The 21,251-nt window shown below is 40.4% G+C and overlaps 1 protein-coding gene across 46 annotated transcripts in view; it reads right to left on the reverse strand.

Moving 5' to 3' along the window:
• The window catches only part of ZBTB20 (zinc finger and BTB domain containing 20), a 480,501-nt gene that overhangs the window by 27,128 nt on the left and 432,122 nt on the right, over positions 1 to 21,251 (reverse strand). For 44 of the 46 annotated variants that reach the window (XM_067003602.1, XM_067003560.1, XM_067003692.1 and 41 more), the window contains one exon: positions 4,243 to 5,850. In XM_067003602.1, coding sequence (XP_066859703.1) covers positions 4,243 to 5,830 — 1,588 coding nt within the window. In that variant the 5' untranslated portion in view covers positions 5,831 to 5,850. Of the gene's footprint in view, positions 1 to 4,242; positions 5,851 to 13,948; positions 15,035 to 15,082; positions 20,823 to 21,251 lie in introns of those variants that run through there. The other 2 variants (XM_067003719.1, XM_013184070.3) reach the window with 2 other exon arrangements.

Here is a 21,251-nt window from a genome sequence, read left to right on the forward strand (position 1 = left end):
CAAAGACAGAGAGAGAGAGAGAGAAAGAAAAACAGACAAAAAAAAAAAAAAAAGATAACAGAATTAAACCAGCTCTGTATGACTCTTTGCAATAAACTAATGGTGAGTCTTACACGGGTCTTTGGAGAGATGCTTTGGCTAAGAAGGTGTAGTTCTGTTAACAACTGTGTTTTGGGACCTAAAACTTTGTCTGACCAGGGGTTTCACAGTGCTTTACTATGGAGGCTGCAGGTATTCCCAACTTACACACAGTGAAAAGGAGCTCAGGTGATTTGCTCAAGCTCACGGAGACGGCACTGACAAAAACAGGAGTTAAAAAGTGCTGGCATCTTCTACTCAGCTTCAATAGCTCAGCCTCTGCTGCCCCAGGCAGGGAGGAGGAATGTTCATGTCTTGTCCTCTTACTCCTTTCTAGCAAGATCTTGTTCAAGTTATTTTACCTTTCACTGCTTCTGTCTCCCTACCCGTATGCAATAAAAACATGATCTACTAGACCGCTGACTTGTAACACACTCATTTTTGGTAAATTGCTTCAAATTTCCCAGAAGAGAAGTGCTAGAGATTGCCAAGGGAATCCAGCTCTTCGCGATAGGTTTACATTTGCTGCCCCTTTTTTGGTCAACTCTCTTAGCTGAATTATGGACAAGAGTAACCGAAAAGGGTACCAGTAAATATCAATATAGAGGACTACCCAGGCCAGCCAGCACAACAGAAAGGGCAGCCTAACACATGAACATCCATGGTAACAGAGGTGAAATTTAAATGACCTGACCACCAGATAAATAAAATTCCTAACCAGGTAACCCGGAGATGTGAACTCTGATCATATCCAGACAAACCATGATGAGGCAGCCTTAAAAAAATATTTAGCTGAGGATATATAACTGATTTGTCCAGACTACTCTTAATTCCTCTGCATGCTCAGAGTTCTTCTGGGAGACAATGCCACAGCCTTATGCTTCATAGCATCAAGCAACATTTACATGATATATGGTAGTTCATCACCCTCAAACCTGCTAGGGCGAGAGACTCCATGAAACAATAAAATGATCCTCTTGTTTCACCAACTGGAAAACTATTTCCTTTGGTCATTCTGCAATCTCCTATCTAGCAGACATCCTCTTCTTTCACATCCTGCTTCCTCCTTTTTACAATCTGCTCGGGACTATTTTATATCCTGAAGAGTCAATTTTCAGGGATGATCACATGCCTGTGGTAATGTGTCATTTGGCTTTGCGTAGTGAGATTAAAATATGCTACTTATGCTCAATTTTAAAAGGAGATCATTAATATGGATGGCAAGGACCCCTTTTTTTTTCAATCACCTCCATCTTTGTTTCTTTTTATTTCATGGTTTGTACTTATGATGGCAACCTCTGTGGATGGATCCACATGCTGCACTTCCTTGCACCAATGATGAGTTTGTCCCAGTTTGGTCAAAGATACTTGGTCAAAACCCAGTAAGTCCTTACTTTCCTGCCTTTGCCGAGCATAGAGTGGTGAGTTTAGACAGGCCAATATACTTGACATGTGCTATCTGGAAAATGATAGTGTGTCAGCTATAATCATGTCAGATTAATTTACAAGAGACTGATTACATTTGCAACACTCATTTTTGCCTCAGGCAAGATATCTCCCAGAGTTTTTAAGAAGTTGGTCTCCTTTGCTGTAGACCCTGTTAAGACTATGCTATAAAAACACCCTAATTTTTTCCTGCACATATTTCTAAGATATGCTGTGTTCTGGCTTTTTCTAATTTTATCTTCTAAACCTTCCTGGGACTTCTTCTGTCTTAAGAATCTCAAAACTCTTAAGGTTTTCTTCTTTGAATGTGAATTTAAATGCTTCCTTACTGATCACTGTGTTGCCTTTTCCAACTGTAGTTTTTTAGTCCATGATTCTTCATCTTGAAGCCAGGTGTTAGGTGAATTAGATGTGCTTGTTCTTCCTTTTGGTTCTTTATTTCCTATTTGGCTGGTTCCAGCCAGTAATATGGGGCAGTTACTGGATATTAATCACAGTGTGATATGTAGGAGAAGGCAACGATGGCTTATAAGGTGCATGGTAACTGCATACGTTCTAGCTCTGCGTTTCCACAACAGTGCACGTCTGAGAACAACACTGTGGGATACATTAAAGCCAGCCTGCATGGAACATGGCAAAACATCAGTCTCTAGTGTGTTTGCATCTATGTGAAAGGAGAAAGGGAGGGAGGTTTGTGCCTACACTGCAGTGCTTTCATTGCATATAAAGCTGCATCAGAGTATCATTCTTGGAAGTATAAAAACATAGAAAGATTGGGTGAACTTTAGCTTGTTGACTTCTGTTTTCCGATTAGACTCTTCCATGGATTCTCTTGTGAGCCCTCCTGACGGCAAGACTAATTCAGACATATGCATCTCCCAAATCTTTCCCTTTGTCCTTGGATCCTTTCCAGAACCACTTCGCCTGGCTACTTTCAACAGGGCTGAGTAAAGTCACCCTGACAGTGGGCACAGCTGTCTCCACTCAGTTTTTCGAGTGCCCCTGTCCAGCAATGGACAAGGTAACAGAGGCATGCTTTCTTCAAGACTTCAATATAAAGGTTATTTTCAGAAGGATTTTTTGAAGCCCTGCCCTCTATTGGTCAAGGTGCTATTGTTTTTCCAGATGTTCTAGAAACCAGTTAGTTCCTAAATGAACTTGGAAATCATTTATCTACACTATTCTTTCCTTGCCACTGGAAGTTCATTATTTTTGGTATTCTTAAGACACACACAAACTAAATATGAAGTCATGATTGGAAACGTCTATCCATTTCCTTGGTTCACTATGCATAGCAGCTAGGTCTTTCTTTTTGGTCCCTTTTATCCGACTCTAAATACCAAACATAGTATGCAGTTGAGGGTGGGAGAAGTAAAGCACCTAATCTCAGTAAAGTTATTTGTGAAAAAGCCTTTCTAGCTTTTGGAACAAGGATGCAGGCAGATGTATTTTACTGTGTTTTTAATGGGATATTTCTCTGAAAAACACAACACCATCTACATGGTATTTTAGCTACTCATCCACAACAGAAGGATGGAGGACATAAACAGACACAAGGGGTAGTCTTGGGATTCAGAATTCTTGATCCTTGCAATCGTACATTTTGTATCAGTCCTGAGGAGTGAACCTTTCTGTATATTACGTGTATACGAGAATATAAATGTGTGCCTTAGATTTCTAAAGGATTTTTAAAATTAAGTGATAATTATACATAAATAGTAGTTAAAAGTTTACATACACGCATGGAAGTGAAATTTATTTGATACAGTAGGGAGGCACGATTTACATTCCTCCCATACCTTAGGCAATTTCTCCAGGTTCTACTCCACATATCACAAACCAAGCATTTATTTTAAGACCTGATGTTAACAAAATGACTGCTTGGTGAGAGAAATATTTACACTTTCTCTAAACTAAAATTTATCTCCAAAGTCAAAATGAGCTGAGGGCTAAAGGATGCAAAATTTTCTCTTGAACCCAGAACAGCTTCTTCATTTAAGATATATATATATATATATATGTATATATATCCTTGCTTTAAGTCTCATAACTCAACAAAGCTAGAAAAGGCAGTTTTGGATTAGTAGCAAATATGGCTACCTATTTTGTCTCAAAAGACCATATACTAAAAACAGTCACATTTTTTAGACTAAAAGGTTGCTGCTGTTGTGTTACATTCATTATTTAAAAATTTTCTCCCACCAAGTCCTAGGTTTCTGTAGTTGCAGTTAGTGAAACATCTGGCTTACCAGGAGACGGGGAATTATAGCAATAAGCTTCAATGAAGTACAGAAAGACTTCTTGAAAAAACTCCAAATTTACTTCTTCATAGAAATATGTGAAATTTAGAAAATATGTGGCAGAGTGTGTGTAACACTCAGGCCTGGACCTACTGCTGCAACTCCACCAGGAATGAGCTTGGGGACAACAAATGCTTACCATTTCCTTGTATGGAAGCAGGACACATTTTATTCCAAGCAAAAAAGAGCTTGTTTCTGCACCATACACAGTTAGGCCCCTCTACGGGACCTGTGTGTGTCCACAGCGGCTCAACTTCAATGCAGTCAGCTTAGACAGTGTTCAGTGAGACCAGCTCTCTGAGCAGCCTCTCCCTCCTGCTTGCGCTGGGGGCTGGCAGGTTGGGAAACAGAACTGAAGTCCTTGTTTGTAAAGGACTTTCCCTGGCTTCATGTGTAAGCCAAAGGGACGTACTCTTACCTGTGTGTACAAACATGTGCTTGACGTAGTTCTGTTTGGCGGTGAAAGTCTTGTTACAGAGAGTGCACTCGTAAGGCTTTTTTTCGCCTTGCCCACCTGCTGTGCTGTGGCCCGCAGATGGGGCCAAGGGCTGAGGGGCTGGCAGCTGAGCAGTAAAGGTTGACAGGCCAGGCTGGGACACTGTCACAAACTGTGTCTGTTGGCCAGCTATGGGCTGGGGCAGGCTGAAGAGAAAAGGCTTAGGGCCGCTGCCAGCAGACTGTGTGGTGAAAAGGGCAGGCAGGTAGGTGTTGCCAGCTGTGCCAATGACCTGAGTGTTGCTGGTCAGAGTCAGTGGCATCCTCAGATTGCTGGTGAGGGTTTCTGTCTGGCGTAAGTAGATCTGTGTGGTTGGCAATGCTTGGGCAACAGTTGTGTTGACAGAAGGCTGCAAAGCCCCTTTTTCGGTGCTGTTATTGACTGTGAGCACTTTGCTGTCCATTTCAACGTCATTGCTTCTCTCTGGTGAGGAAGAGTTGGCATCTACATGTTGCTGCTGCTGCTGAGGCTGAGTGCCATCAGCAGGGACGTCGTTTTGATCTGCTTGAGAAGGTTCTTGCTGCCCATCCCGGCCCAGACCAGCCATAAACTGCTGCTCCACGGAATCGGGCTCAGTGCCAATGGAGGAACTGACTCCCGAGTCAAAACTCTCCCCTTTGGGCTCACTCTCAGTGCCTTCTGCTTGGTCAGTGTCCTCAGTGCATTCCTCAGACTCGTTGCGCTCAAGGATCTGCACCCTCTGTTGGCCATAGTAGTCATAGTCATCCTCCATCTCCTGCTTAATATGGATGTTGCCCATCAGGGTTTGAATTCGGACAGGGCGTGGTTGCTTGCGGCAGTGCGTGGTCTCTGGAGTGGTGGAGAGGTACCGCTCCATCTGTTGCGACCGTTCGTGGATCCGGGTAATCCAGCTGGGGTCTTCCATGTGATGGTCCCTGGGGAGCCCCAGGGCTGTTTCGTGGTGGCTGACCACAGCCCCACTGTAAAAGGAGCGCTCCCCACTGCCATTTTGCATGGAACAGGCATAGAGGGCTGAGTAGATCCTGTCTACACTGTGCTGCGAGTGGCTCTGCAGGTAGCCGGACTCTGTGTCAGTGCTCTGCCCCGAAGTGCCTGATTCGGGTGTTCCCCTGGGTGTCTCCTGGCCAGAATCCTGAATCACCGGGTAGACCTCTCCCACATTTTGTGAGACAATCCGTGTGCACTCATCAATCACAGTCTTGATCTGCAGGATGCTGGCAGCTGTGAGGATTTGGAGGGCCTCTGATTGTGAGACCCGCAGCACCCCACTGTACATGAAGTCAATGAGCTTTTGCACAGACTGGACTGACACCACCGAGGGGATCTCGATGTCGCTGTAGCCCAGCAGCAGCTTGTCCTGGAAGAAGGGGCTGCCAGCCGCCAGCACGCAGCGGTGGGCGCGTAGCATGCTCCCGTGGATGCGGACCGTCACGTCACAGAAGTGGCCACGGTTGCGCTGCTCGTTGAGGGTCTCGAGCACAGAATTGCTGAAGTTGTGAAGGTTGATGCTATGAATGCGCTCTGTCATCCCCTTGCAACTGATGTTACCTGTAGCAAAGCAGGTGACAAAAAAAAAAAAAAGAAGAAAAGAACAGATTGGGTCTTGTCCTCTGCAGAAACATAGCCAGGACATTGGCAAAGGTGACTGCCCACTGGATAAAAAAAAAGCAGATCATACTTTAAAAACCACAAACAAAGGCACAAATAAGAAGACACTGCCTTTGTAAGGATAGAAGTAAACTTCTGCAATTCTTTAGCAGAAGCTCATGTTCTGAATTTTTGGACAAAAGCAGACAAAAACAGGTGTAGCTGGCCTAAGTTTCAACCACATTCCTGGGCCTTGGACTTCCTATCAGCTTATATGGCTTTAAAAAGCCTAGGGCCAGCCAACTGTAAACACCGAGCTGGATTTTAGGCTGTTTGGATGTGGACTTACTCCAGAAATGATCAGATTCTTTCTTTAATGACCCTTTACTCCAAGTTGTTAATGCAAAGGGTCAACATGAAAATGCTGTTTCTATCTAGACTGTCAGTTTAAGGAATTTGGATCCTGGGTTTTATGCTACAGTTATTTGTACAAAAAGTTGGCAGTCACTTTGCAAAATCCAAATCTGGTTCAAGATTTAGAGTGTAAATGTTCCTAAAATCCCACGCACAGTGTTGTCTGGGGCTGTGGTTTAGAACATTTGCTACCCAGTAGTGACAAACAGTCCTCTATAAGAACCCAAAGCAAAAAGTTAACATGAGCTGTCCCCTTCATTTTTAGCATATCCCAAGTTCTGACTGGCACCAGAATGCCATCATATAAAAACAAATGTTCTCCTGCTGTTATTTACTTGACAGAAACTGGAAAATTACAGACATTTACTCTAAGGAAGACTTTGTCTTAGGTTGGCTGAATAATATAAACAGAGAACAGTTTAGAAAAGCACCTAACTAATATGGGTACAGAGCCAACATACCCTTCAAAATTAACTTTCCCAAGTAACTTCTTAATCTCTCAATCCACTTTTCCCTATCTCCATCTTGCTTTCTTTGGTTTTAATGTTTTTTCACTACCTTTCCTGTTCTTTACTCATTTTTCATCTGTTTAGCTTTTGATGGCAGAAACTACATTTTCATCTTTTAACTGTTAATAACCAACTGCCTTTTGAGTGGTAAACAAGTGAAACATTATTAATAAATTACCTCTCTTAGTATTCATAGTACATCCATCACCTTGGTTCCCAGAAAAGCACACTCGGGAAAGTAATGAAAAATCACCACTGGTATTACGGGCATTTTGTCTTGAATATTCCTACCTAAGCTACAACTCCTTTTACACAACTGGTTGTTAGGGTGTGAGAATTTAGAAGTGATGTTTGGTAGAGAAACATGAATAAATTAAACTAGCTTATTGTCACTGTCTGTTTTAACAGAAATATAGAGAGCAAATAAATGACATTGAAAATGGTTTCATATGCATGTTTTTTAACCCCAAAATGTCCCTCTGATCCAGCCTAAAGGGTGCTTTACATCTCATACTCAGACAATAAAACAATGTGCACTGCAATTTGCAGGAAAATATGGAGTGCTCTCTCCTCCACTTTTTCCTTCTCATTTATCCCCTCCTGCCATCTCAAGCACCTTTTATTTTGGTGCTTCAAATAAAAACCACCTTGGACACAGGCGGTCATTTCAATTCCATGAAGCCGATGATAATAAAAGGGAAGCATAAAGGTCAGGAACTAGAAATCCTGATGTGGCCAAGCTGAGTGAAGAAATCAGATGCTAACAGATGTGAACTAGCCAGTATCAGAAAGGTACTAATTTCCATGTAAGGTTAGAGCACTAGGGAGATGCTCAGATAGCAGTAACAAGGAGGAAACCACTAACAGTATCGTGAACATTGTGAATTACATCCGTCTTGTTCATAAGCTTTGTTGGGAAACCTGAGCTTTTCCCTCTGGTGAGGCTGATCACAGAACTGGAAAAACGTCTCAGCAACTAGGAGCCTTTCCTTCAAGAGCACTGCGATTACTATTACAAAAAATAATGTACAGAAGAGATCTATTTCCTCCTCCTTCCAGCCAGAATCATTCTCCAGAGGCTTCCAGGGTAGATCCATTTTTTTTTCTTTCCCAGCATGTCAGAGCACACAAGGATTCAAAATGTATTGAAAAAAGTAGGAATCCTCGATTTGAAAGGAAGAGAGCTTGGCAAAAGCTTTGTGTTTGTGAGGACACAGAAGCGTGGAAGATTAATGATAAACACTTATTTTCAAGACTTACAGTAGGCCATGGCAAGTGATTGCATAGCTACCCATTTATCTGCATCTCCCTTTGAGTGCTGGCCTATCAGTATACTGGAAATGTTTCCATCAATAACTATTGATCACTACTTGGTCTGACCCTATTGCTCCCTTTTCATGCAATTAGGTCTTTAAGATGTTTCCTTGAAAAGGGAATGACATATAGTTTATGTTTGGTTTTGTCAAATGAGGTATTTCATAATAAGAAGAGATATGCAGCAGTCTAATACAAAAAGCAGTCTAAACCAAAAATCATGCCTTGTATATGCACAAGGTCGAACATGCTACAGACAGGTCTCTTGACTTGAGTTGGTGCAAAGAATCCTGACTTTGTTCATATGCATCTTGGCAGACAACAACAACTTTGTTGGCCAGACTCTGAAAATTGACTCCTCAGACCCAGCTCCTTTTCAGTATGAGCTGCATCAAAAGTCTGGGAAAGTAAATTTTGCAACCTGTTCACAGATCATGTACAGAAAGGAGGAAGGACAAGGTTCACCTCTAAGTTTCAGCATCCTTCCTCAGGTCCTGGCTGGAAGAAGTGAGAGCTGTGTAACCACAATGCATTTGATCATTAGCTCCTGATGAAAACAGCCAGAGTTGATCAAGGTGAAGAAGAGGTTTGTGCATGTTCATGAGAGACTGGTGTGAACAGCTCTCCTATAGGAACTGATCTAGGATGCTAAATTCCATGAGGTGTAGGGACTGAAATAAAAGTCACTTGAGTCACTTCATGTAAGGCAAGGAGTACCTTTTGGTTGCTCCTAGTATAACAGTGCTTTCCCTTAAAGATCCTCTTCTTATTTCTTTACTGCTTCAAGTGAAATTGGAACATCTATCACCTCTTCAACTGATCAACAACTGAGATTCAGTCCTTCAGAATAAAACAAGAGTGGTAGGTGGAAGAGACACATAACAAATGGTAAAACAACTAATGCAGATTTTGAGGATATTTTTTCCAGGCCACCTCCCTTGACTCTTTACACTGAAAACCATTCCTACTCAAAGTACAGGCAAGCAAATCACTTGCAGTAGTGTCAGGGATGCTACAAACCACAGCAGCATAAAAAAGCAGTAATTCAATATAACAAATTCTAGAGATTGGTCTCTAGCAAAATTCACTGTCCCATGAATTCTCCCTCTCTGTAGGGAACTGCGTCCAGATCCAAGTTTTGCGGTTGCTCCTTACTGTACACTGCTGTAATCAAAAAGTCCAAAGGTGATGCTCCCCATAAAGGGGTGGACTTACCAATGTACGTTTAATTCTAAAGTAAATGTGGCATTCTGACAGAGAATACTAGAGCCTTGGACAAGCCCCAGCAGCTGTCAGTTCTGCACAAGACACACGCACACACACGCACACACACTCACCTACTCGCCGCACAGAATGCCTGGCTCGGGAGAAAGATTGCTGTCTCAGGCTCGTCTCAGACCTGCCACTCTTTTAAACTTGAGACAGTGGGAGATTTTCTGTGAAATTCAAGTGGTCTTTGTTAAGTGTCCTCCCACCCCCCTTCCCTTTTTTTTTTGTCCAGTAAACACGATGTAGAAATCCCAATGGACTCATTCTGAGAAACTCCTGTAAAATGGTTTTGTCCCCTTTCTGTGGAGCAAGTTCTGATTGGTGGGACATTCACAAACCATATAGGAAAGAATGGGTTTGAAAATGCAAAGGCCATTCTTACCCAGATGGGCAATGAATAGGCATTTGGCCAGTAAAAAAAAAAAAAAAAAAAAAAAAAAGAAAAGAAAAAAAAAAGAAAAAAAATAAGAATAAAAAAAGAAAAGAAAAAACTGCACATTTGCAATCCTCCTGGGATACAATTTGAAGCTGGCATGGCATAAAGGTGAAACATTTTACTGTGCAACTTTGAAAAAAGCTCCGTTTCCCCATATGCAAATGCACCGATTAAACTGTCAGGCTATTCACAGAAACATGCATGGAATTCATCCTCAACTAGTAAGAAGGAGCACAACATGGATGGGAAAGGGAAAAACTTTTGTTGTGTAATACATGACTGAGTGCTTAGATTAGTGTTTCCCTGAATCTCATCCACCCCTCCTGCTGACTTTTATACTAAGGGTATTCAAAGGAAGGCAGATTTTACCATGACAATAACAGTGACAACCTCTCCCAGTACAGTACCAAAGGGGAAGGCAATGGCAGAAGGAAACAGCAGGCAGTGGAATCCTGGAAGATGCTATAGAAAATGTGGAAGTGCAGCCCTGAGATACATCGAGGACTGCCTGAGGGCAGATTTCTATTTGCCAAAGCTTCAGTACATAGACCTACATAAAGCTAGAAAGGTATGGCTCATAAAAGTGATTTTTTTTTGTTTGCCAGAAACAGAGAGAATCATCCCAGCAAACACATGGTGTAGCAGAGCTACAAAGATGTACGGAATACTTCAGGTCATACACAAATGACTACGTTGTAAATTTTAAAATGTATTTTGTACGGGATTTTTTTTTGTACAGCCACTAGATGTCCCTTTCTGCAAAGCCAATGCTTGCTGCTTTAAAGCTCATAACCGAACGATATCACAGGATTTGATTTTCTCTAGTGTCCTTTAAAATCACAGTATCGCAAAGCTCATTGCACAGTAATGAATGACCATTTCTAGAAATAGTGATGTGGAAACCACCAAAGCTATTGTAACTCAGCAGTATCTCAGTGCATGGCCTTTACCTGAAGCAAACTATGACACTGAAATCCAGGCTCTTTTTTGAAACTTGCTGTGTAGTCTTTCACAGGAATAACTAGCAGAGTGAACCCCAAAGGCTCTGTCTTACTTTCATACTTAGAGGGTAAAATGAATAATTGCCCTCCAAATGAAAGAGTTGGTGGGCCTGTAGAAACATATAGATTGAGTTTTGGACTCACTTTTTCTTTAGAAGCATTCAGAAAATTGTTTGGCAACAAATCTTGTCTATGTATCAGTGAGAGGAACTACAACTATTTTGAAATTGCTGCTTACTTTGTCTTCCTGACAAGCTTCTCAGGCCTTGCATTGAGAATACACAGTCTGAGAGACAGAAGAAAAACTGGAGGCATTGTATCTCCTATAGAATATGTGCATCTGTAATTCAGTCATTAGTTTCTGGAAGCACCACAAACTGAAGTAACCTGCTGCTGGAGACCAGTGTCATCATCTACTTCTTTCTCTAATCTGTGGTCTCCAAATCAAATGTTGGAGGATTACAGCCTCCTAGTTGTATCAAAAGGATGCATTAAGTTCTTCACACAGTCATCTAGTCTATTCCTCTTCCTTGTGGTGGGAACAATTTACTTACACTACTTCTTCAGCAACTCACCTAATGTTTGCAAAACCAACAATGTGGGGGATTTTCACTCTCTCCCCAGACAGACTGCATACTATCTTTATAGCAAGGAAGTTTTCCTAGTATTCAACTTTCAAACCAATTAATCATCCTTTCCCCCAGCAGACAGAGAACTATTGACTACGTTCCTTTTTATAGCAGTCTCTTACATATTGGAAGGTGCCTCACATTTCTTTTTTAAACCTATTTTTTCTAGAAAATCCAAACTCAGTTCTCCCGATCACACTCACTGGACGTACGTTCTCTTCTCATTCTTACCTTCTTTCATATTCTATCCAGCTTGTTCTTCTCTCTTTTAAAATGCAGTAGATAAAGTACTAAAGTAGACAGAATACTTTAGCTGAGTGACATGAATGAACAGTTGCCTGAGACATCTCATATACATACACTTTAAATACCTTAAGGAATAAATAAAACCAAGCAAATAAAGTTCTGTTATCAAAATTAAACCCTACATTTTTTCCTTAAGAAAGGCATGTCTCAGTGAAGAATCCTCGATTTGGAATGAAGAAATCTCAACTCCTGCATAAACATGCCAGTTCAGGGGAAATACAGCGTGCCCATCACAACACATGAAAACCCCACAATTTCCATAGGAAGTTTTCTCATTTCCATGTATCAGTGTCCCAGCCTTAGCAATCATAACCATGGGTGCTTTCTTCAGTTCCAATGACCTGATTTATTCCTAGTGATGCAGTTTTTATGTTGTGTTGTTCTCAAATTAGTTACTCTAAAATAAAACTACATTAATAGAGTAAAAATATGTATCTAGTGTTTCCATAGACAAAATTAGTCCTGCATCAGGTTCCAACTCTTTGGGACCAAATTTATTGGAAGAACACTTTTTTCACTGAAGGAAGTGACTTGAATTTCAAATCCTGAAAAAATGTTAGTGGCTGACTTCTTAGTATATATATTTCAATGATTCCAGAGAGGCCGATGTAGCCAATCCTGTTCAGACTGATTCTCCTGAATATTTGGCCTCATTCTGAAAAGGGACCTTCAGGGGAAAAGCTTGTACGGAGTTTCAGGAACACAGGAAGAACATTTGTATCCTCAGCAGGAGATCTGACCAGGAGCAGCCCCTGCTTTCTGTTGCTTTAAAGGTTTGCTGGAATTTTCACCCAATCATCTGCTTGAACATCTTGAAAATCAGTATCTCCTTCTATAATATCTATCCAAAACAAACACCAGATGACACTACACGAATTGCCCTAACCCTACCAGATTGTTGTTAGAATCAAAATATGTAGCAGTCTACATTTAACAGGAAGTACTGTATTTTTACCAGCACAACATCTATTAATGTGTCAGTAATATACTCTATGGAAGAAAAAATCACTGTGTTCTGAAAGCTGTCAAACTTCTCTAAATTTCATAGTCTAATAACTACATTTATTTGAAAGACAGAAATGCATGCACACACAAGCACAACCTTATTCTCCGAGGACCAAACATATCGAGTAGATGGCTAATAAGAAAGAGTTTGTTTAAACTTTGCTCAGAGGACAGGGTTTTTCTGCAGACTAAGCCATGTGCAGCAAATTTCCTATGGATGATTTGTTTAGCTAATTGTCCTGTCCTTTTTAGCATCTACCTAATGATGAGATACCTATTTTACATAAAACTGGAGACAAAACCATAGGTGTCCAGTACATAAAATTGCTTCTATATCCGGTGGACATAAATCCCAAACGTCAAGCATAAAAGCCTCTATTTCAGTCTCCATGCTTGGGGAGCAGGCAGTGAATCACCTCCCTGTGCTTTGCCTGGAACTCTGCAGGAGGAGTCCATCAGCAGTAATCCCATTTACCCCAGGACTTGCAGAGTAGCAATGTCTGTGCCTCAGTTTGCTTCACATGTAAAAGAGGGGTAGCATCCTGCACCCAGCTTTGCCAAAGGACTGCCTGCCTTCGTTAATCTTTACAAATTGTTCTGCATTTCTTGGAATAAAGAGCACTAGAGAAAGACCAAGAATTAACTCCAAAGGTCTCTTCAGACCTCCAGGTTTACAAAAATAAAGCTTTCTTCTCATACTACTCTAGTGCTTTGGTTTCTTTACAACTCTTCTATGGTGAACATCCTACTTAAAACTGCCAAACACCAGGTCAAAACTAGCTTCAAGTCATAGTATTCTGGTGACCAAGGGCTTAGAAGTGTTATAGTACATTCACCTATTTTTATGTTAAAGAAATATTCAATTTTTAGACAGATTACTTATTTTTCCTGCTTTCCCACTAGTTTATATTCTTGCTATTTTAGGAAGTCCAGAGATACTTCAGAGAAAAGAGGCCTCTTTTATTCTCAGGCATATATTTGAGGTACAGTCCAACATACCTCCCTTGTGAATACTGGCATGCACTCTGTTTTACTCAATTCTCTGCTCCTCTCTCAACTTTCATTTGCAGACCCTCCACCGTTACAGCCATCCCAATATACCCCTGTAGTGCAGACACAGCCTATATGGATGGAGGCTGCTTTTCCATTAGGGGTCTACTATACCTCCAAACATACACTATGTTAACAGAAGAACCACCAACGCTGTCATCATAGCTGCATTACAGGGTATTTCACCAGGATGGCAGGGTTATTATATGGGTGTTAATTCTTGTGCCCCGGCCAGCTGTAATCATTTTACATTAGCAAAAGTTGGGATCACCAAACTCCACTGAAACCCGAAAGTGAGAAAACTGCAACTGCCCTCTTGTAATAGGAAACAGAGAAGGTCGTGTGGCCACATGATGGCACCATTTCCTAGGAAGAGAAACCAGGCCGTGCTCATCTCTTCCTCATTATGGAACGTTTTAATATTCTAAATGAAAACTGTTTCAACTGTGTTCGCTTGTTCCCAGAGAGCTCATGCACGATTATGCCAAGCCCCAGCATGGCCCAACTGTTTTAATTGGCTATAAGTTTAAGGCAGCTTGGTTCTTTAAAAATCTAGGTGCGTGCATCTACTGCGAGTTTTCCTCTGTGGTGCCAGGTACTGTTACTCAAAAGGCATGCTGAGGATTTGCAGTGAAAGAGTTACCAGCCAGGTAAGAGTTAAGATGGGCCAAACAATGCCCATGAAGTTACTGTGATAACACTCTCCATTTAAACAAAGGTTAGGGGTATGCTTCTTGGAAAAAAGGATAAACTTTTAGAAAAATGGAAGCAACCATGATGACGTATTTTGCTACTTTATGGTCCTGATTAAAAGCTTACTATATTAATTAAGAAGACTTTCACCTGTTTCAAGGGCTTTTGTTTAAATCTTAATGGCATATTTCACATTGCAAACCTGCATGAAAAGTGAACAGGGATTCCTTTTGGTCATCTCACTGTGCTGGATCGTATACATTTATGTCCTCTCAGAAATCCTGTTCAGGGAGGAGAAAGGGCTGGGGTTGGGGGTGGGAGCTGAGTGTGGAGGAGGAATGAATTAGAGGGATAATAGGTGCAAATACATTAAAATGTGTCTCCAAAAGAGACAATTGCTATTCCATGAACTCTTCAGATTTGCCCTGTATTGTTAGGTTTCCCCCCAGGCAGAAAGACAAGGAGAAAAAGCTTATCAGTTTGAGTGTGGTTAAATACAGTAAGACTAAAAGCCTATGGGCTTTGGTTAAAAGGAAAATATAGATTAAAACCTCTTAAGATAATTACCTGTTTAGAAGATTTCTATTCAAGCTGGAATCCTCTAGGGGAGTGGTTGTAGCAGTCTGTTAGGAAAAGGGTGCAGTCAGAAATGGTTGGCTTTCATGGGAGAGCTGCAGTCTGTGGAAGAGCACTGCTTATACCCTACGTGTTTCCAGAGAAAGGTCTTTAGAAGTAGGAGATTTTGTTCTGGTCACAGAAGTAGTGGTTGATGGGAGAAAAAAGGAATGGATGAGAAGCTGTAAATGCCAGTCCCCAGGACTGGGAAAAGAATTCTTTTATCTCTTCCAGTGGCTGTGTCTCAGTTCTGGGTAGAGGAAAGCTATCACATGAAAACGCTAGATTTTATTTGGTTATTTTTTTCATTTATCTTTTTTACCTGTTAGTGAAAGGGTAATTGTTAACTAATACAACTGGGTACTTTGGTGAATATCTCAACTTAGAAATACTGCGAGGCAGATATTCATACTGTGCTAGACTGTGGCTTCTTTATTTTGAGTTTAGGGGGTGAGTGTTCAGGCCTGCTTCTGATTCAGATTTAAATATCAGCGGTAAACAGTATAAGCTCACATCAATGATGCTGAAGGCCACAGGGGAAGTTTCTGTCCTCATTGAGACCTCTTCAATTCCTGGCAGCAGGCATATTCCAAACCCACCTGCTTAGTTTTGATAGAAAGAAAAACATACAACAGAATGCTCTAAACTAACAAATGACAGTACTAAACAAGAACATAGCATTCATGGAAGACTTGATATCATTAGATGGATCTGTAGCATTAAATGCACATTGCTGCTTCCAACACTTTTTCTTTTTTTTCTCTGCAGGGAAAAGGCCCAGGAATTGCATGTATATGCATGCATACAGGTGATACAAACAGGTGATACTACTCTAGTACTTAAGAGTTATTTCACAGGTGTGCCTTCAGGCACATTCTACCCTTTGCTCAGCCAAAAGACATGAGTGATAACATCTGGGAGTTTTGCTTTTGAATACAGGGAGGGCTATGCCCTGTTTTGAAGCACTACATAGGATCAAAGCACAAGGTATTTTTGTTAAAGTTGACGTGGCTGCACACACAGGCATGAAGCTGTGGGGAGAAGTCCCTTGCTCTGTTTTTATTTCCTCTATCATACCCCTTTTCACACAAAAATTGCTACTTTGTGTTTTTTTCTCTATCTGTGTAACATCAATAAATTACACGTTATCACTCCTATCATCTAGTTATAAAGAGCCTTTCAAGATTTTTAATAGATACACAATATTGCTACACTTACATTTTCACTGGTAAGAACTCCAAAATAGCTGTTGTGAGATTGCTCTTAATTTATACTACTTCTCTCTTGTGGGTTTTCAAGAAGAAGCATTTCACCACATGTCACAGATTGATATGGAGTATATATTGAGCATCCCAACCGGGCAGAGATCCTTTCAGTGTTTAATACAACAAAGCTGGGACGAGTAGAGGTTCTAGGGTTTGTTTACTTTTTATTTTCTTTCCATAGGCACAGTTAATTCCTCAAGGAGCTATTTGTACTGACAGATTAACTAGAGATCTTGAATTCTCTTTATATTCCAGTTCCTGAGTGGTGGAGACGTAAATCTAGATCTCATGTTATTTTAGCCTTCTAAATGACTCCATGGACAATGAAAAAAGCATAGAAGGCATAAATAAAAAGATGGTGCAATGGCATTCTCTTTAGAAACAATCACACTTGGTGTACTCTGGAACCCAAACGCACAAGGCCAGCAAGACCCCATTGTCGTGTTTCATTGTACACCAGGCTGCCAAGACAAATGCCATGATAGAAATGAAGGAGTTTAGCGTGAGTTCACTCCCCAGCATCCGCTAGTACACTTAATAGACATTGGTAGGTGGTATTAAACAGTATCTTGCTTAATGTTTCAGGTTCTCTCCCAGTATCATGTTAAGACTTCACCACGTAAGCTGAGATGAAAAGAGCAAAAAGCTCCAGTGCTAAACAGATCAGTGATGAAAAGAAACAGAAGGTGACCAAGTCTATTTTTACATCTGTAACTTTGGAGTTGCATAGTTGCAACAAACCAGGCAATTAATGCACCACTCAATGCTTCCCAAAGCATGGAAGGTGTCTCCTTATAGCATGCAAAGAACCACCCAAGAGAGATGTAAGCACTGAGGCATGCAGGGTATTAATAACACACAGCAGGACAAAAGAAGATATAGATGCAGCTGTTTTAACTTTCTTCAAGGAAGAGTCACCTGTCAAGCATATGAAAATCTTTTGTGTTTGACTCTGCTACATAAAGCATCCTTCTGTAGACCATAGCAGGGAAATAGTACATTTGGCTTAGGACTGAGGAGACAACAGCAGTTGCAGGCATGCTTAAAACATGAAATAGTAATGATCAACATGATTATGCTTCATAACCTTTGAGCAGGTTATATAAAAAGGTAGTATGGGCATGTGCAACTTCAGGAGGGAGAACTAGCAGAAAAAACAAAAACAAAACCCCAAAACAAGAGGAAATTAGTCAGAAAGAGTCTGAAAGGAAAAGATAAGGAATTAAAATCTATAAGATCAGCAGGGAGGTGGCCTTAAAAATACTTTATTAGAATCCATATCTAAGGACGACAACAACAAAAATAAGGAAGAAGAGAAACACTACAATGGTTAAATAACAAGGTATAAGAGTTCAGCAAAGCTGAAAACGTATCCTTCCAAACACGGAAATCATGCCCAAGTAACACTAATAGAACAGAGCATAAACTGTTGCATGCTCGATGTAAAACAAAGATTAGGCAGGATGAAGGGGAAATGTAAGGAAAAAAACAGCTAGAAGTATAAAGACTGATATCGTAATAAAATATTCTTTAAACATATCAGACAAAGAAAGCATACAGGGCAATGACTGGTACCTAAGAGCATTAGATTATGTGGATTGATAGATTAAATAGGCAAGAAGCAGACTCAGTAGGTTAGCTAGACTACTGATCTATGAAAGCAATAAAGGTAATCCAAGAAGTTACAGAAATTATCCAGTGGAATTTGCATTTTTTCCTTTAATTTTCAGAATGGAGGATGATGGGAGAAGGAAAACTACCTCAAGGAGGTGAAGAAGAAAGCACTGTCCTGGAGATTGTTACTGAAAAAAAACAAAACTAAACTAAAACAAAGAGAGAAAAAAAAAATAATAAAAAAATATCCAGATCAACCAACCTACCAGAAACCCCAAACAACGCAGGAGTATTAGAATGTCGTAATAAACAGTGATAAACACTTAGGAGTTTTATAGTATTCATTATTCACTCTTTTCATGAGTGAAATAGTTGAAACACTCATGTAATACATAAAGGAAGGATTTATAGAAGACTCATAACTTAAAGAATGGCAGTGAAAGTCAGTGGGGGACAGACTCTGAAAACATGAACAGGTAAACTCAGAAACATGCTACTTATGTTTTACTTGACAGTTACAGTATGTCTCAGTGGCTGCAGCATGAGCTGGAAATGGAAATACCATGGTATTTTCAACCTGGTCACCTCACTATCTTAAGAATGGAAACTATGGAATTTTAAAGAGTAATACACTTCTTTTCCTCTTCCCTGATACTTAGAAATAATAGACATGCTGGGGACATATCTTCAGGTTCTCCCCTGAAATCATGAAAGCTGGAAGCTTGCACGGCTTTTACAAACCAAAGCTGAAATTATGCATGTGTTCACTTATAGTTCCCTAAGTGGTGACCACTAAGAAAAGCCTTGAATACCACAAGCCAATTACAGTGTCATCAAATAAGAGAATCAACATTTAAGATAATTAGACAAATTTTAAAAAGCCTCTATGTGAGTTATACATGTGATTTATGCATCAGTAAAAGTTAGGCTCCAAAGTCACACAGTTGCTTCTGAAAACATACTCACTGACTTCATAACTGAAGTACCATATGTTATTAGTCATTTCTCATGAGAAGAAAAGCCCGAGAGACCAACCTGACAAAACTCACTTAGTGTACTGATTGGGAATACAGAGACCAGTTCCTATCAGTAGTACAACATTATACAGCACCACTTCTTCAGTGGATTGTGATGGCTTTTTCAAGAGAGGCAAGGCGAGCTTAGCAGCTTATAGTTTTACATACCTTTACTTGTACTTACTTCTGGCTCTAAACAACTCAAACAACATACATCTGCTTTAATGAAAACAAAAGTCATTCCTGCCTGATGTTTCTTTGATAATATTACAAACAGAAATAAAAACATACAGGATGCAGAAACCATCTATGACTTGAAAAGCGATGTATTTACTAAGCAGAATTCTGAATGTTCTGCAAGACAAACGTATAGCTACCTCTCATGAGATCAGTATTTGAGAACTATGGATGTCCTTGCTTTCAGCTTAGCTTCCTTCAGAAAAGGCTCATATCATTATTATATTGTCTACAATAGGTTACCTAAACATACTTCCTTTCTTAGGTCACCAAAAACAACCTAAAAATATTCAGCTCTAGCTAACACATAGACTAGCAAAAATACGGATGAAATGACAATTAATGTACTGCCTGCCACTGAAAACAAGGAAACTGGTAGAATCAGGGCCCTCCTTCTCCCCTTTGAAATTGTTTTCAAGCTCCAGAGCAGTTCTTAGGGAATCATAATCACACATTTACAGAGGCAAAGAGGGAAGACCATAAGGGCCCATAACCATTCTCTTCCTGCCACAGAACCTCAAAGAGGAACACAGGAAACCTAAAACATAAAGATGAGGCCAAACCACCTTAGGATCCATCTGGTCTCTACATTAGCCATGGGCAAATCAAACCTGTTGATTCACGAGAAGGGAATGGACGATCCCTCTAGCTGTGCAAGAAAATTAAAACCTAGAGTTTCACACCCACTCCCAATGCTCTGTGGAGTTTAGGAACCTCTTGAGGTTCCCTCTCTGCCTTTTCCCATTTCGCTGGAAGGCTAACTATCTACAAAAAGCAGAATTTAGAAAAAGAAAACAGCCAGCCTCAAATTTCCCATCCTGTGAAAGTTAAAAACTCTGGAATTGGACCAAGTCAGCCACATCACTTGAGGACATATGGACAAACAGTTCAGATCTAGTCCATCACCAAAAGTACTTATAAAATGCATTGTATTCAATACATAAGAACTCTCTGTCTCATTGTTAAAACATTACTTATAAAAGTCCTCCCCATCACAACAACTTGCCAATGATTATTTCTTGGATTTTTCAAAAGTTATCCATGCCTCACTTTTCTTTGCAACTTTGATTCCCTATCAGAGTCTGAGGTCTCTAAGAATTCCGTGTGCTTTAAAATCACAAAATTTGCTCCATCAGTGTTTCCAATAATTGTCCAACCTGCCTCCCAGTCCCATGAAAACTCTTTGCTAAGATGTTGCTTTTCCCTTGTCTGGAACAAATTCCTACACAGATGGACCATCCAACGTCTAAGAATAACTCTTTTAACTATCAATAGAGACAAAGAGATTCAGTTGCACTTTTCCCATGGGATTCCTTTAAGTTTGGACACATCTGTTAAGATGCATACATCAGAGCCTGAATGAAGTTTTTGTCTGATTGTATCTCTTAGCACTTGTGGAAGTTTCTGCCAAAATTATCTTATCTCTTGGCACTTGCAAAACATATATACTGATACATGCTTTCTAAAGGCCTCCTGAAATAAGTGGCCTAAACAGACCAAATCAGTTTAAATAGAGAGCAAAGTCCTGATGACTTCCTTTCCTCCTAGCAAAACCTGTAGAAGCTTTACCTGAGGGAGTTCAGCCTTCAAATCTACTACCAACTTTATGCGTCCTCTGTGCCTAAACAAAAAAGTGTGTGGAAAGTTGCAAACAGCACCAATCTCATATACTTTACTTGGCTTCTCTGTAACCTTTCCTGAACCTGTGCCTCCATACTCGGCTTTGTAGTTTTTTGCACAAACACCTTTCTTCTGAGTAAGCAGCTACATCTGTTTGTGACAGCTGAGTAGCTAGAGGTGTTTGGAGCTCTATCAACTCACTCTATGATTTAATTCCAAATTAATTCAAAGTGGTGCTTTCTATTTGCCAAGCCCTACATGAAAACAGTTACCTCAGGAAGCACCTCTTTCTCTAACCTCTTTCTCCAATTGCATGGCATGAGCTCACATTTTCTAAGACTGAAAAAAATGATAACTGGACACAATGTG

The sequence above is a fragment of the Anser cygnoides genome, chromosome 1 (assembly GCF_040182565.1).
Source record: "Anser cygnoides isolate HZ-2024a breed goose chromosome 1, Taihu_goose_T2T_genome, whole genome shotgun sequence".
Taxonomy (NCBI): domain Eukaryota; kingdom Metazoa; phylum Chordata; class Aves; order Anseriformes; family Anatidae; genus Anser; species Anser cygnoides.